The 14,428-nt window shown below is 32.5% G+C and overlaps 2 protein-coding genes across 4 annotated transcripts; one reads left to right on the top strand and one right to left on the bottom strand.

The window, feature by feature from the left end:
- Positions 1-263: 263 nt before the first annotated feature.
- Positions 264-6,639, bottom strand: LOC123221824 (Golgi apparatus membrane protein-like protein ECHIDNA). 3 transcript variants are annotated; one of them, XM_044644745.1, is made up of 6 exons: positions 6,506-6,638; positions 2,265-2,321; positions 1,946-2,149; positions 1,736-1,795; positions 1,291-1,417; positions 264-615 (listed from the first exon to the last, which is right to left on the bottom strand). In XM_044644745.1, exons 1-6 carry the CDS (start codon positions 6,518-6,520, stop codon positions 527-529), a joined length of 552 nt encoding a protein of 183 aa, XP_044500680.1. In that variant the 5' UTR covers positions 6,521-6,638; the 3' UTR covers positions 264-526. The 3 variants fall into 3 exon arrangements, with proteins under 3 accessions (XP_044500680.1, XP_044500682.1, XP_044500681.1); XM_044644747.1 differs by lacking the exon at positions 1,736-1,795 and having other exon boundaries at positions 6,506-6,639; XM_044644746.1 differs by lacking the exon at positions 6,506-6,638 and having other exon boundaries at positions 2,265-2,327.
- A 586-nt stretch (positions 6,640-7,225) lies between these two features.
- LOC123220136 (chloroplast stem-loop binding protein of 41 kDa b, chloroplastic) lies at positions 7,226-10,415 on the top strand. Its single transcript, XM_044642161.1, has 10 exons — positions 7,226-7,468; positions 7,656-7,790; positions 7,928-8,014; positions 8,135-8,225; positions 8,329-8,383; positions 8,934-8,994; positions 9,271-9,492; positions 9,601-9,717; positions 9,833-9,922; positions 10,029-10,415. The coding sequence occupies exons 1-10, from the start codon at positions 7,361-7,363 to the stop codon at positions 10,206-10,208; spliced, it is 1,146 nt and encodes a 381-aa protein (XP_044498096.1). The 5' UTR covers positions 7,226-7,360; the 3' UTR covers positions 10,209-10,415.
- The last annotated feature ends 4,013 nt before the right edge of the window (positions 10,416-14,428 follow it).

Genomic DNA, 14,428 nt, shown 5'->3' with positions numbered 1-14,428 from the left:
TCAGACAACAATCACACCTATTGCTAGCAAGGAGTGTACCATAATTGCCACAAATTCAAAAAAATTTGAGTATTCTTCTTCGTATACAATGCTGTGTCATATTCCAAATTCAAAATGAAAATACAAAGATTTCTCAAATAATACTATACATACCTATTTTAAATATATAAATAAGTATACATTTATATGTGTCATCACATGATTGAATATTATTTTATCCTTAATTCAAAATTACTTAATCACTTAATAACAAATATCTAGTATATTCAAAATAGATACGCATAATTTTATTAATATAGAAAAGATTGTGACTAAAACAACAACTTACTATTCTATCAACGAATTTCCTGTGATTCCATTATACAAATATTGGAAGTCCACCAGGTCAAAATAAAACATCTACTAATTTGTTTTCCCATACAAGTTCAACGATAAGCTGATCAAAATCCAGTGCTGGCCAAATTGTTCATGCTGCTTCTTTTCTCAACCACACTTTATCTTACCCCAATCTTCTATAATGAATGACTCAGACAACGCTGAATGCTGACTGTAGGGTAGATGAGAATCGAGTGGCAATGGTCTGGGTGGCAAATTGCTGGATCTGCTTTTTAGCATCTGAAAATAACATCAAAGTTATCATCAGCAAAAATAAGGAGAACATCTTTAAAATGATATAAAAAAGGTCATAGAGACACTTTAAGCTGCAATAAGAGCATTTCGAAAAAGCTGAGGGTTATGTGTAATTAGGATCATCCAGTGTCATTATGGTCATTAACTGCAGCTCCAGGAAATCACTTAGAATATACAGGGCTCAGACAAATTAAATGCTGTATAGTGCTACAAACAGATAACAGTTCATGAAACAAATTGAAAGCTAGTAAATAAGGTGTTGAACCACTCAAAAGTAAAGCCAACAAAATTCAGCTATCCAGCAGCAATACCAGGTCCCTCAAAGCAGGTGACTAGAGATTGTATATTTATGCATTTTATTTGGCCATTCAACTTTGCTCAAATTTTCTATTATGATCACGACAAGGGTGTTCACATTTACCGTTATGGTCACAACCATAATCTTCCACAGAGCCTCAGAATTTTTCTAGGCAACAATTAACATGATAGAAGGTCAAATTTAAGTTTTCAATTTTTCAAATACCCAACAGATGAATATCTTCCAACTTGATGCATCATTCTAAGGACTTATTTAACACAACTGAAATTTATAACAAAGATGACATTCAAGCAGACACAATTTTGTGCTAAGAGAATTAAACAAACAAAAAAACTGCTCACCCTTTCTGCATTTGGTAAAGCCAACGATATTCGCAATGCTGAGAGCTAAACAGACTCCAACAACAAGGAGATAATCAGCTTGGAACCTAATCAGAGAGAATATACCAAGCACCAACCATGCAACTGCCTACAAGGTACAAAATCAAGAATCTCAATGTAGACATACTTTGGAGAAATGAAGTACAGCAGATGAACAAAGTGACAACCCAGCAGCAGCATTACAAAAAAATATTGAGAACTTTAAGTCCAACACAGATTCACTTCCAATTTTTGAAGTGTTTCCCTATTCTACAGAAAAAATATTAATTAAAATTTTATGAAATCCCTAAAATTTGCGCATCTCTCTTGACCTTTTCTAAACAGATTATAATACACCTATGCTGCATTAGCATCTATTGTACCCTCTTACTCTGATGACAAGATTAAGTGAAACAGTCTCACTTACTGTAAGGTAAAGAGTCCACCAGAACAACCAGGAATCTTTCTTGTTCATTCGAGCCATAGACTATAAGCAAAAAGCATAACTATGCATGAGTATCAAGTACCAATATTGCAGGATTCTGAATAGGGTGATAGTTAAAAGAAGATAAAATTTAAATTAAACAGAAAATAGGAAATACATCTATTGAATAAATGAAAAAAAGGTAATACTAACCTCTTGGTCAAGACATTCAAATTTCCATACACTCTCACCCAAATCATTTATTTCATTCCACCACCTCAAACCAACTAAAATACGCCCACTTACATTTTTGACAACCCAAAAATCAAGAGCACCAAGAAGAACAGTCACCACAAAAATGATGACAAAGCTATCAAAAAATAGGGCAGAAAGTATGTAAAATGCCAAAGCTGCAGCCTGCAGCAAATAAGAATCATAATTTCATACTTTGAAATAAGACAATACAGCATATATACTAGAAAAAAGATTATACAGCCAATATACACAGGATGCATAAGATGTGACTACTAACCTTGAAGAGAACATGAAAGAAGCATGTTTTTGGGTTGGCATAATTTTCACCAGGAGGCTGCATTGCAATTGAAATTATATCATCCAAAATGAAGACTAAAACTGGATAATGAGGCTCCAATAAAAAATTTGATTTCATCTTAACAATAATCTTAATGATAATTACCAACAATCATATGCCAATATGTGATATGCAAGGTTCTGTTTTCTTTTTAAGAGACAAAAAAGAAGTTTGAAATTGCACAAGTACACCTACTTTTCATTAAATTTAGAAAGAGATACCAAACTTCGCCACAACTGAAAATTCGAACTTACTCTAAGTAGCTGCAACTTTTAAAACTTTTACACCCAAATTGGTAAAAGTAGAGAAAAATTTCATTTCCTTCATTGGCATACCTCCGCTTGGCCAAATACAAACTCTTAATAAAGCAAAGAAGTAAAATTCTGATATAAATTTGAACCAAGAGCTCCCTAAACGACGTCATCCACAACGGTTACTTAAATCCGCTTAACGCTGCATTTCATCAATACCACATGGTGTTGTTTTTCGTTTTTGTGAATTAAATAAGAAATGCCAATTGTATGAGCTGATGTGGATCAACCATTATGAGGAATATTATAAAACACTATATAACGAAATCTATATCTATGGAGGCCTCTTGAATATCACTTATTTTCCAAATAAGCCAACGGGTTGTGTCGACTTGCTTTCCTTCCAAAGCAACTTCCATTAAAACCATATCTCTAAAGGTCACATGACCGTTTGTGTTCTTCCATGCATTAAGAGTTAATGTGATCATTCAACAGAGAACATAAAGTGTCAAACTTCTCATCAAGGTTAATTTTGACGTGTGAGGGTTATAATACCCACTTCCCCCACATGCATTCCAACCAGCTAACAAGTTGTATTCTGACGGCATGTCTAAAATCCTGTCACAGTCACAACCAAGTCACCACACAAACTGTTCCGGTGTGACAACCCATTCCTCATTTTTTTAAACAAAATTTCATAGCACAATATTTTGCGTTGCCTCTTTCATCCATCTCAATATTCAATGAACTATATAACTCAAAATATATTTTCATATAAGTTCAAATACATTAAACAAATCTTATCCCACTTTAAGATTCTTAACCAATTTCCTATTTCTTCACTGAGTCCAAACTCACTCAAGATATTCATAGCTAAACTTCTTCCAGTGTAAATTCCATGTTGCATTTGAGAGTTAAAACTTACTCGTTGAGCTTTTTATGATTAATAGAAAGAGTACAAGTGACAGTTGCCAATTTTTAGGAAATATGTTGGTTTTATAGTTTTCAAATAAAAAAAATTCGGTGGCAACTTCTACTATAGAAACCGAATACGTTTTTTCAATTAGTTGTTGTGCACAACTTTTACAGATAAGACAACAACTCATGGATTTTGATTTAAAAATGAGTATCAATTCTAATCTTTTGTGATAACACAAAATGTCATTCAACTTTCCAAAAATTGTACTAATTTGTTTAACACAACTCATGGATTTGTTTAAATTGTTTCTTAAACTTGTTTTTGTCAACAATTTAAATTTTGATGATAACAAAAACAATGTTAAATGCACTAATTTGTTCAAGGCATGACTTAGGTATGATCAATTTGACAAAATTTGAAAAATGCAGGTATTAAGGTAATGCATGACCATGCACCTATGATGCACGCCAGTGCATATTTGAAATTCCAACCAAGCATGCATGTGTACAAAACCGTATGTGGATCCTGTTCATGCCTCTGGATTTTTGGGCTATATCAAACATGTAATGCACGCTCGTGCAAACTCGACCCACAATTGTGTATGACATAGATAAGGTCAGTCACGAGCAAAGGCTTTTTGTGCACAATATCTCATTCACACCTCAATTGACGTCAATGCAGGATTTTGATCAACATTGATGCATGCCCGAACATACAATTCATGCATGCCAGTCCATGACTTTTGTGAAGGAGTCACTAGCAAGCCATCCCATGCAAAGGTGTGCCATGAATCTTCTTGTTCAAGTCAACTTTGATAAAAGTCAACATTTATGCACACCCATGCATGCCTTGTGAAGGAGTCAAATCCAAGAAGAGTCGTGCACAACCGTACAAGAGGTATGTATACCCGTATAAAAGTCAAATTTCAAGCGTACATACTCCCATACATGCAAGGCATTCAAGCTACTAAATTTTTCACATAATCATCTTATGAAGCAATGTACGATCATGCATGTTACAAGAGAGAGATAGAGTTTGTAGATTGGTATCCACAGAAAAATGTCAAGACAAGTTCATAAATATTGTGAATTGTGATAGCTTAAGAGAGTAGTCATATGACAAGAGTGTCAAATCCTTGTTTTAGCTGAGACTAATCAACATAAAAATGAGATAAGATAAGATAAATACTTTCACCATAAGGAATAAATGATATACATACAAAGCATTCCATCTCATCCAAGAAAAGGTAGAGATGAACCTTACATGAAGAGAGAACTAGTGTACTAGGAAGGTAAGATGAGTAGAAGAAAGAGAAAAGAATTTGATTATGTTATGTAGGGTAGATGTTCCTACTTAGTATTTTATCACTCCACCCTTTTTGTTTGATTTGCAAGTAAGCATTAAGGTGGTGATGTCGAGGCAACCGGTTAGCTAAGCTATAGCATGAGCAAGACTCTTGTCACGAATTTTGACTATATTCTTTCTTTTTGTATACGCATTCTTTGGATGGTTTATGGTTTGATAGTGTTGATTGTTACTTTGTATTTTTTTTAATTATAACATTTGGAGTTTATTCTACGTTTACTTAATAAAGGGCATTTTAGTAATTTTCCCATACTCGAGAATGTTTTAAGTATTTTTATAAGGCATGTTTAGGCTAAGTGGGTAACATTTCCATCAAAGGGGAGGACCTTTGATGTGGGGTGTTGCAGCATAGGTTTTGATGCAATTGCAAGGATTCTCGCCGACTACTACAACGTGGAAGTAGGGCTGGACTCGAGCCGAGCCAGCTTGAGCTCGGCTCGGTTGAGCCCGAAACGAGCTGGACTCGGCTCGGCTCGATCGAGCTCGAGCCGAGCTTGAAATGGCTCGGGTTGGCTCAGTATATATTTTTTTAAAATTTTTTATACAAAACGACGTCGTTTTGATCAATATATATTAAAAACGATGTCGTTTTGCTAATGAAAAACGAGTCGAGCCGAGCCGAGCCGAGTCGAGCTCGAACCGAACTCGAGCCGCCCATATATGAACCGAGCCGAGCTCGGCTTGGCTCGAATCCAACCCTACGTGGAAGTATGCAAAGGAGATGAAGCATCGGTTTCCTTCGTTTTCCCTTGAGGACAAAGTAATTGAAGAGGGAAGGATTTGATACGAATTTGAGTTGATATCTCCATGAAACGATGTTGTCCACAATAGTCACTTAAATATGCTTAATGTTGTGTTTCGTCAAATCCACACGATGTTGTTTTTCATTTAGGATAATTGAACAAGAAATGCCAATTGTATGAGCTGATATGGATCAACAATTATGAGGAATATTATAAAAACATTGTATAACGAAATTTTGGATTTAGGAATGAAAAGCACAATACATTGTCTTCTTCAGCTTTCTGCTGTGAATTCTTCTCTCTCTAGAATTTCCTTTGTTTCTTTGATATTTCTGATTATTCCTATATTGATAAGCATCAAATTCATGCCCCAATCCCACATCTTGTAATCAGTAACAAACGCAAGACATGACAATGTATCAATCTTCCAAAAATCTTAGAAATTCGCTAGCACAACAAACAGATGGTCAAAGAAAGCAGGCCAAAACCAAATGGAATATTGGTTCGCAAAAAGAAAGAAACCAATATTCACAAAGAACAGGAAACCGCCATATGAAATAATTCGTGCTTGAATTATCTTTTTCTACCCGTAGAAGATTAATTTTTGCTGTAAATTCTAACATTTTTCCATCAACCAAACAAACCCGATTGAATCTAAGCAATTCACCTAATTAAGGAGAGTTTGACAACAAAATCATCATATTCAATCTCTTTAAACAAATAAAGCATCGTCCTTTTTTCAGATTTCTTTAAATACTATCATCTGAATATCAATCAAACAAATGGTATGTCTTTAATCATCTAAAATCCACAGATCTAAATTAATACTAGAAATTAGAGCTGATAAATTAGATAAACAAAAAATAGCAACCAAAATTAAGTAGAGCATGTATAACAACTGACCGGGTTGAGATCCATTATGAGAATCCGAAAACGAATTCAGATTTGAATGTTGCTGCACTCTTTTGTTTTTGGTAAATCGCTGTTGCGGATTAACACTTGTGAGATTTATGAAAGAATATCTCATATTTTTAAGTATTACCTATTCACCCAAAACGTTTGTTTATTTTATAAATCTCCACAAACTTTGGATGCGGGCTGAAGCCTAAAAGGTTATTGGCCCAAATATCTCATGGGCTGGTTAGGCAATCTTAAAATCAAGGCCCTTTAGGGTGTAAGGCTGACTGTTGATGATAAGATAGGACTTTTTTATTTTTTTCAGAGTAAAGGGATGACAAATTCGAACTCAACAAATCTTTGTATCAAGATTAGGAAGGGCAATCATTTAAAGTTTATATATATATATATATATTTTAGTACACAATTTAGATATGTAGATAATATATCATTATGTGATTGAGTGTTATTTTATATATTTAAATTATATATTAAAAATGTATACGCATAATTTTATTGGTATATAAAACATAAACAATCTTATATAACATATCTAATGTAAAAGACTTGATTTGGTGAGATCATATATTTGGAATTATGAAATGGGAACATATAATAAGAAGTGAATAATATTATCCATATATATGTTATTTTATGGGGGCAAATTAGAGACATAAATTAATGGGTAGGAAGGATGAAGAGAAAATAGAGGAGGTTATGCAGTATAGAATGAGAGGCCGTGGATACAACCGAAGTGTGTTGTGTAGTGGGTCATTGTCTTATCCTCTGTTATGTAAGAAATGAGAGACACCACCCAAACTAGCTTTGACAGACTCAGTCAGATTGCAATTCTCAAGAACCATGGCAAGCTTGGCTGTGTTGCACCACCAAACTCAGCCTTCTTTCTCTCTTCTCACTTCTTCTTTCTCTGACTTCAATGGCACCAGAGTCGTCCACTCTCATCTTCAGGTTCCCCTCCTTCCTAACTTTGTTTATCTGTCAGTATCATTATGACTTCTTGTGATCAAAGCAGCTCAAGTTTCGTTTTTGTTTTGATCATCCACCAGTAGACACTCGTTAAATTCGTACCATAGACTTAATAGTATGATGTGACTGGTAATTCGTTTAGCTGATTGTTAACATCGACAATGAACAGTTTAAAAGAAAGGCATTGCAGCCAAAAGGAGCACTCCATGTTAAAGCAACAAGTCAGAAGAAAATTCTTATAATGGGAGGAACTAGATTCATTGGTGTATTTTTGTCTAGACTTCTAGTGAAAGAGGGCCATCAGGTATAGCATACCCTTCTCTTTTATCATTAAACTTTCTATAACTATTGTTTCTGGTAGCTTTTCTTTTCTTTTCATGTCACATTGTCATTTCGAAGATGGGTCTGTTTATAATTCTCCACGCATCATTCCTATGGCAGGTCACCTTGTTCACTAGAGGGAAAGCACCCATTACTCAACAATTGCCAGGTGAATCAGACCAGGATTATGCTGAATTTTCTTCCAAGGTATTGTAAAATTGATTTCAAATGTCTGTCATAGAGTCTTCAACTTCAGCTGCTTAGTTGCAGACTGCAGCAGTGTGTGCCAAGTATACAAGATATTTAATGCTCCTTATAATTGGCTAGATTTTGCATTTGAAAGGAGACAGAAAGGACTTTGATTTTGTGAAATCCGGTCTCTCAGCTGAAGGCTTTGATGTTGTTTATGATATAAATGGTTAGTATAGACTTCTGTGTGCAGTCATCACGCTTCTATGCCTTCCATTTGAATACAATATGTTATAGCTTGCACATGATATATCGTTTTTGCATATCTTCAGGACGAGAGGCTGATGAGGTTGAACCCATATTGGATGCACTGCCAAATCTAGAACAGTATGCTCTCAACAATCTGTTGAGGATGTTCTATTCGGTCAAACAGCTACACTTATAATCATTGCACATTGAAATTCTATTTGTCCTTCAATTTTCATTCATTAGGACTTCATTACTGTCACTGGTAAAAACTCTTTATTAAAAGATCAAAACCATATATTCTCTTGAAGTTTGCTGAATAATTTAAATGAACATATATTAACTTGGAGTGTATGTGCTTAAAATTACAATGACTCTCTATGAAAATTCCCACTTAGTTCAGATGTGCACAAGTTAATAGATGTTGTTGCCATAAGATGGAATAGTTTTCTGTGAGTTAAATTGACTTGGATAGAAGCAAAAAAGTGAATGAATACTCTACCTTAACTAAAGAAAGCTTTAAGACTAAAATGCTTCATATCACATTACTGGTAATGCTGTCAACAGGTCAGTAGAATGGTGTGATCTAATCTGTCATGTTTTTATGCAAACTCATGAGAGAATTTCAGACTATATTTTTCATTTATGTAGAAGTTATCTTGAGGATATATAAAGTTTGGGTTATTCTCAGGTACATATACTGCTCCTCAGCTGGTGTGTATCTCAAATCTGATCTTCTACCACACAGCGAGGTGTGCTATTGATTATACTTTTGTTTTAGAATGGACAAAGTAAAGATCTTAATCCAAAAGATTATGAAAAAGGGGCTATACCATCTTGTAAATTATAAGATGTTGCCATGTGAAAAATGTAATATATCTGAATAAGAAGTTCCACTTCTATGAAATTTGTCTCTTTTTCTTACCCAAGGCTGCACTGTCAAATTGGTTTGGAAATTTACTTGTTCCATATTCTCATTTTACTTTATGCTTTTGTAGTCTCTAATTTTTGTGAGGTCCTTGTGATAGACTGATGCGGTTGATCCAAAGAGCAGGCACAAGGGAAAGCTTAATACTGAGATTTCGCTGGCATCAAGAGATGTGAATTGGACTTCTTTAAGGCCAGTGTACATCTATGGGCCCTTGAACTACAACCCTGTTGAAGAGTGGTTTTTCCACCGCTTGAAAGCAGGCCGCCCAATTCCCATACCCAATTCAGGAATGCAAATTACCCAACTTGGTCATGTGAAGGTTTGAAAATTTACAAACCCATTATTCATTAGCATGCAAGTTCTTGAGAACAACTCCTCCATGAATCACTTTCAGTGAAGTATCTATATCAAATTTGGTTTCTTTCAGGACTTGGCAAAGGCGTTTGTTGTTGTTCTTGGCAATGAAAAAGCTAGTAAGCAGGTATTCAACATCTCAGGAGAAAAGTATGTGACTTTTGATGGATTAGCAAAGGCCTGCGCGAAGGTAATTTGACTACTCCATTAATTTACTAATACTATAGTTAGCATAGCACATGAACCGCCCTTGATTGAGGCTAAATGACAGTGAAACTATTCATTTTTATAATAATTTTCTCCAGGCTGGTGGGTTTCCTGAGCCTGAACTTGTCCACTACAACCCCAAGGAGTTTGACTTCGGTAAAAAGAAGGCATTTCCATTCCGTGACCAGGTAAATTGTATATCTCTAGACTGCATCATTTCATGAAATTTTTAAAGTTAAATCTTCTTGGGTCAGTTTTGAGCCTTTTTGTTTATCATTTGCCATGATAATGCAGCATTACTTTGCATCTGTTGACAAAGCAAAACATGTGTTGGGAGTAAAGCCCGAATTTGACCTGGTGGAAGGCCTTACAGACTCTTACAACCTAGACTTCGGCAGGGGTACATTCAGGAAAGAGGCTGATTTTTCTACAGATGACATGATTCTGGGCAAGAAACTTGTTCTCCAGGCATAGAAGCTTGAGTAATTGTTATTGTCCCAGTTTGAATAATTATTCTTTGAATCCTTTACTGTTTGTATTACCAGCAAAAGTCATAATGAAAAATGGAAATTGCAGGGGATGCCGGGGTTTATTTTCTTGACTGCTATGTCTGTTATTATAATGTAGACAAATCAACCCTTGACTGCAAAAGTCATAATGAAAAATGGAAATTGCAGGGGATGTCGGGGTTTATTTTCTGGACTGCTATGTCTGTTATTATAATGTAGACAAATCAACCCTTGAATGCTGGAAATTTAGGTTGCTTGTTGAATGTTGAGTAGACTTTTGTAACATTGTTTCCACATACAAATCACGAAAATACGTAGAATAAAATTATATATATACAATTTTAATATATAAATATGTTATGATGTAATTAAGTGATTTTAAATTAATAATAAAGTAACGTCCAATCACATAATGATATATTTATGTGTATATGCGTTTGTTTTGTGTATTAAAAATGAATACGCATAGTATTATCCAACTATGTAATATAGTTGAATCGTGACATGAGAAAATTAACACTATAACTACCATTTAACATGAAAATTCTACATTCTCACTTCCAAGAGATAGTTTAAGTAATATAGAATGTGAGGGGTTCAAGTATGAGAGTATGTGTTTGAAATACACCATCCATCGACATATCAATATTAAATTTTTAATTTATTTAGTATAACGGTTGTGCAATCAATCACTAGATTCAAAATTTTCAATGTTTTTAAAATTGAACTGCACCATCCGTTTAACTGGTTCAACTGTGATCCAATTTATAATCTAGTCCAGTTTATATATATATATATTGAATTATTTAAATTTGGTAAAACTTGGTAAATTTGTTGAATCGAAAAAACTATTTAAACCAATAATTTGTAATTGGTTTTTCTCATTATTTATATAATAGAATGTCAATTGTTTAATTAATATATTTAAAATTATGTTTTATATGTTTCATATATTTTATTTTTTAAAAATATATTAAATGTTTGTACTATTTAAAAAATACATGATAATTTGATAATAAGTTTAATTGGTTAATTGTTTGATTAAACCCATAAAACCATAAATAAATAAAATGATCGATTTAATCACCGATTTAGTTTTGAAAAAGGCCAAAGGACTTATTCCCACCCAATGATTAGTGTTTTCCAAAATTTCCACACATTAATTTTAAAAATCCGAAACATCTACCAATCTATTAATTTTTTTAGTTATTATCATGGGTAAAATTATCATTTTATGAAAATATTTAAAAAAAACTAAAAATTTATCATATTTTCTCTTAGATTTAAAAATGCAACATCCCCCCCCCCCCCCCCCACCGAAGGTTTGAAAAGTGACAAATTCTTCCTTAGGGTTTCAATCTTCTCATTTTCAGTAAATAGTGACTTCCCGACCATTGACATTCTCTCTTCCAATCGACTTATCTCTCCCTCTCGATCTCTGTATTGCTTCCCATGTTGTCATTGTCTTTAACGAAGACGAAATGGTCTTCATCAAAGTTGAGATGAAACGGTCTTAGATGAAGAAGTCTTGTCTTTGTGAACAATGTTTATCTAGATCGGTGAACGATATGTGACTAATGAAAACCTATGAACGAAGACCCTAGTCGATGAACAAATTTCGTCCAGATTTAAATATGTTTTTGACGTGTCTTCGTCTTTTTTTGAACAGGGGAAGACAATCGTCAAATATGATCTAAATAGGGGAGGATGACAGAGAGACTAGAAGGAAGAGATAAGTCGATCCGAAGGGAGAACATCAACAGCCAAAAGGTTGTTGTTCACAAGGAAAGGAGGTGATCGAAACCTTATAAGGGAATTTATTATTTTTCAAATCTTGGGTGGAGGGTAAGAGGAAAATGTTAGATTTTTAAATCTAAAAGAGAAATATGATAAATTTTTTGATTTTTTTAATATTTTTATTAAATAATAATTTTATTGTTAATCATAATTAAAAAATATAATATATATATATATATATATATATATATATATATATATATATATATATATATATATATATATATATATGTATTAGTATTTAAAATTTTCAAAATTAATACATAAAAGCTTTAAAAAACACTAAATTTTGAGTGGAAATTAACCCTTCGGCCTTTTAAAAATATTAAAAATGTTATTAATTTTGTATGATTAAACAACGCTCCGACTCCAACGATCTTTCCTTGTGGAAAATTAAGAAAAGTCTTCATTCTCCAAAGTCCAAAAGTCAAAAATCAAAATACTAATCTATTAATAGATAAGGTCGGTTTTCTCTGGAGTCTGAAACGTTACGTTGGCGGTTAAAGCTTGGAGTTGGACCAACTAACTTAACTAATATGAAAGGGAGCTGCACGCTGCAACGTGGCATTTTCTCCTACTTCAAACATGGATCGTATTTTATGGGCCCCACGTGGCAAGCCATGTAACAGGGGACTGGGCCCGTATAACGTCTATGTTTTTTACGTGTTGAGAAACCGCGTTACACGGGCGTTTACATTTGTAGACGTAGGGCCACTCATAAGGCTATTTTTAAACATTTCTTTATAGTTTTTGATAAGAGGAAGCTTCTCGGTTGACTTACAATAATATGTTTTTATTTTAAATATGTAAAGATATATATTATTATATAATTAAATATTATTTTATTTTTAATTTAAAATTATTTAATTATATAAATATATTTATATATCTAAAATAAATATATATAATTTTATTGTAATAAGTTTTATATTATGTTGATCATTTAAACCTCACTCTAATCAATAAATTAATCTAAACCATTCGTTGAGAGATGTTAGTTGACCCGAAGTATAGAAAAATGGCCCAACTTATTACTGTAGCAGATCGGGCTAAGTTATGGGTCTTTCAGACCGAATCTTAGGCTTAGTCATAAGGGCTATGGATTGGTGCAACCCATTACTATTTTCATAATTATTAAAAAATTAATTAATAATTACAATATAAAAAATTATTTTTTATTAAAATTAATATAATACATATTACAATAGAACTTGATTCAACTATTTACTATAGGTCCCAATTTGAGCCTATATATATAACCCTAGATCGTGGATCTCATACTTTTTATGGGTTAATTCGATCTATAAAATTTGTAAATATACCACTTATTGGTTGATCTAACTCATACGCCCGATGGGTCTTGAACTAGTGTTGTGTTGTGTTATAATAACTTTTGTATTCACCTCACTTCAATTAATAAATTAATCTAAACTGTTCATTAAAACTTCTCTTTAATTTTATTTTGCGATAACACAGAATTATAAAATTGGATATCTATTTTTTATGTGTCATCTTTTTACATTGAATTCTTGCAAGGCTTGATATTCTTCTCATTGGTGCAAACTTTCACACCATCGACATATAAGCATTTTGAATTGTGGTATAATTGCTATATTTTAGATTATTTTTTTTCTAATTTTAGATTAGGTAATTAAAATGTAGTCTAGCATAGTATAATGGAAAGGAATAATTATATCATTATTTATTAATTTTTTTAAAAAAAATAAACTCTTTTTTAATTAATATAACAAGTAACATAAATAATATTTTAGATAATTATAAGCAATAGTATTTAAGTAAAATAATATATTAGTATTTTTTTATTACTTTTAACCAAACATAATAATTATTTATACTAACCATTTTTGTCAAATATAATAATAGTTTATATTTAGTAATCTTTTAATTAATCTATCTTCAAGATATTCTTTTAATTTTGATAATAAAACATTATATAGATCAAACACAATATAATAATTTGTAAAGATTTATTTACTCATTCTTTCATTAGGTGTTTATTAGGGATAACAACGAGGAGGGGTAAGGAGAGGATCTTAATTTTCTCCCCACAGGAGATATTAATTCCCGTCTCTATTATGGGGATGAAAAAAATTCTCTATCTCCTTTCAGCGAAGGGAAATCCCCTCTTTGTTTTCGTCTCTATGCTTGTCCCCATGGAGAAAAATCTCATCCTCATACATTCTAAACACAACATAAATATATAACAAAATTAATTATAATTAAAATTAACCCATTATTTCAAATATTACAAATATCATATATTAACCTCCTTAATATATACAATAAAAATATAAATAAATTTTAAAAATATAAATAATATAAAACTATATGAATATATTAGTATTTTAAATAAAGATATTAATATAA

Source organism: Mangifera indica, chromosome 7 (assembly GCF_011075055.1).
Source record: "Mangifera indica cultivar Alphonso chromosome 7, CATAS_Mindica_2.1, whole genome shotgun sequence".
Lineage (NCBI taxonomy): Eukaryota > Viridiplantae > Streptophyta > Magnoliopsida > Sapindales > Anacardiaceae > Mangifera > Mangifera indica.
This window is presented reverse-complemented; position numbering and strand designations above follow the sequence as displayed.

Excerpts from the sequence above, each read along its gene's own strand:
- LOC123221824 (XM_044644745.1), bottom strand. Across the intron at positions 2,150-2,264 it reads TCTTTCATGTTCTCTTCAAG|GCTGCAGCTTTGGCATTTTA; the intron begins GTTAGTAGTCAC and ends TATTTGCTGCAG. Across the intron at positions 1,418-1,735 it reads GGTGGACTCTTTACCTTACA|GCAGTTGCATGGTTGGTGCT; the intron begins GTAAGTGAGACT and ends TGTACCTTGTAG.
- LOC123220136 (XM_044642161.1), top strand. The coding sequence starts at position 7,361 with ATGGCAAGCTTGGCTGTGTTGCACCACCAAACTCAGCCTTCTTTCTCT. Across the intron at positions 8,015-8,134 it reads ATGCTGAATTTTCTTCCAAG|ATTTTGCATTTGAAAGGAGA; the intron begins GTATTGTAAAAT and ends ATAATTGGCTAG. Across the intron at positions 9,718-9,832 it reads TAGCAAAGGCCTGCGCGAAG|GCTGGTGGGTTTCCTGAGCC; the intron begins GTAATTTGACTA and ends AATTTTCTCCAG.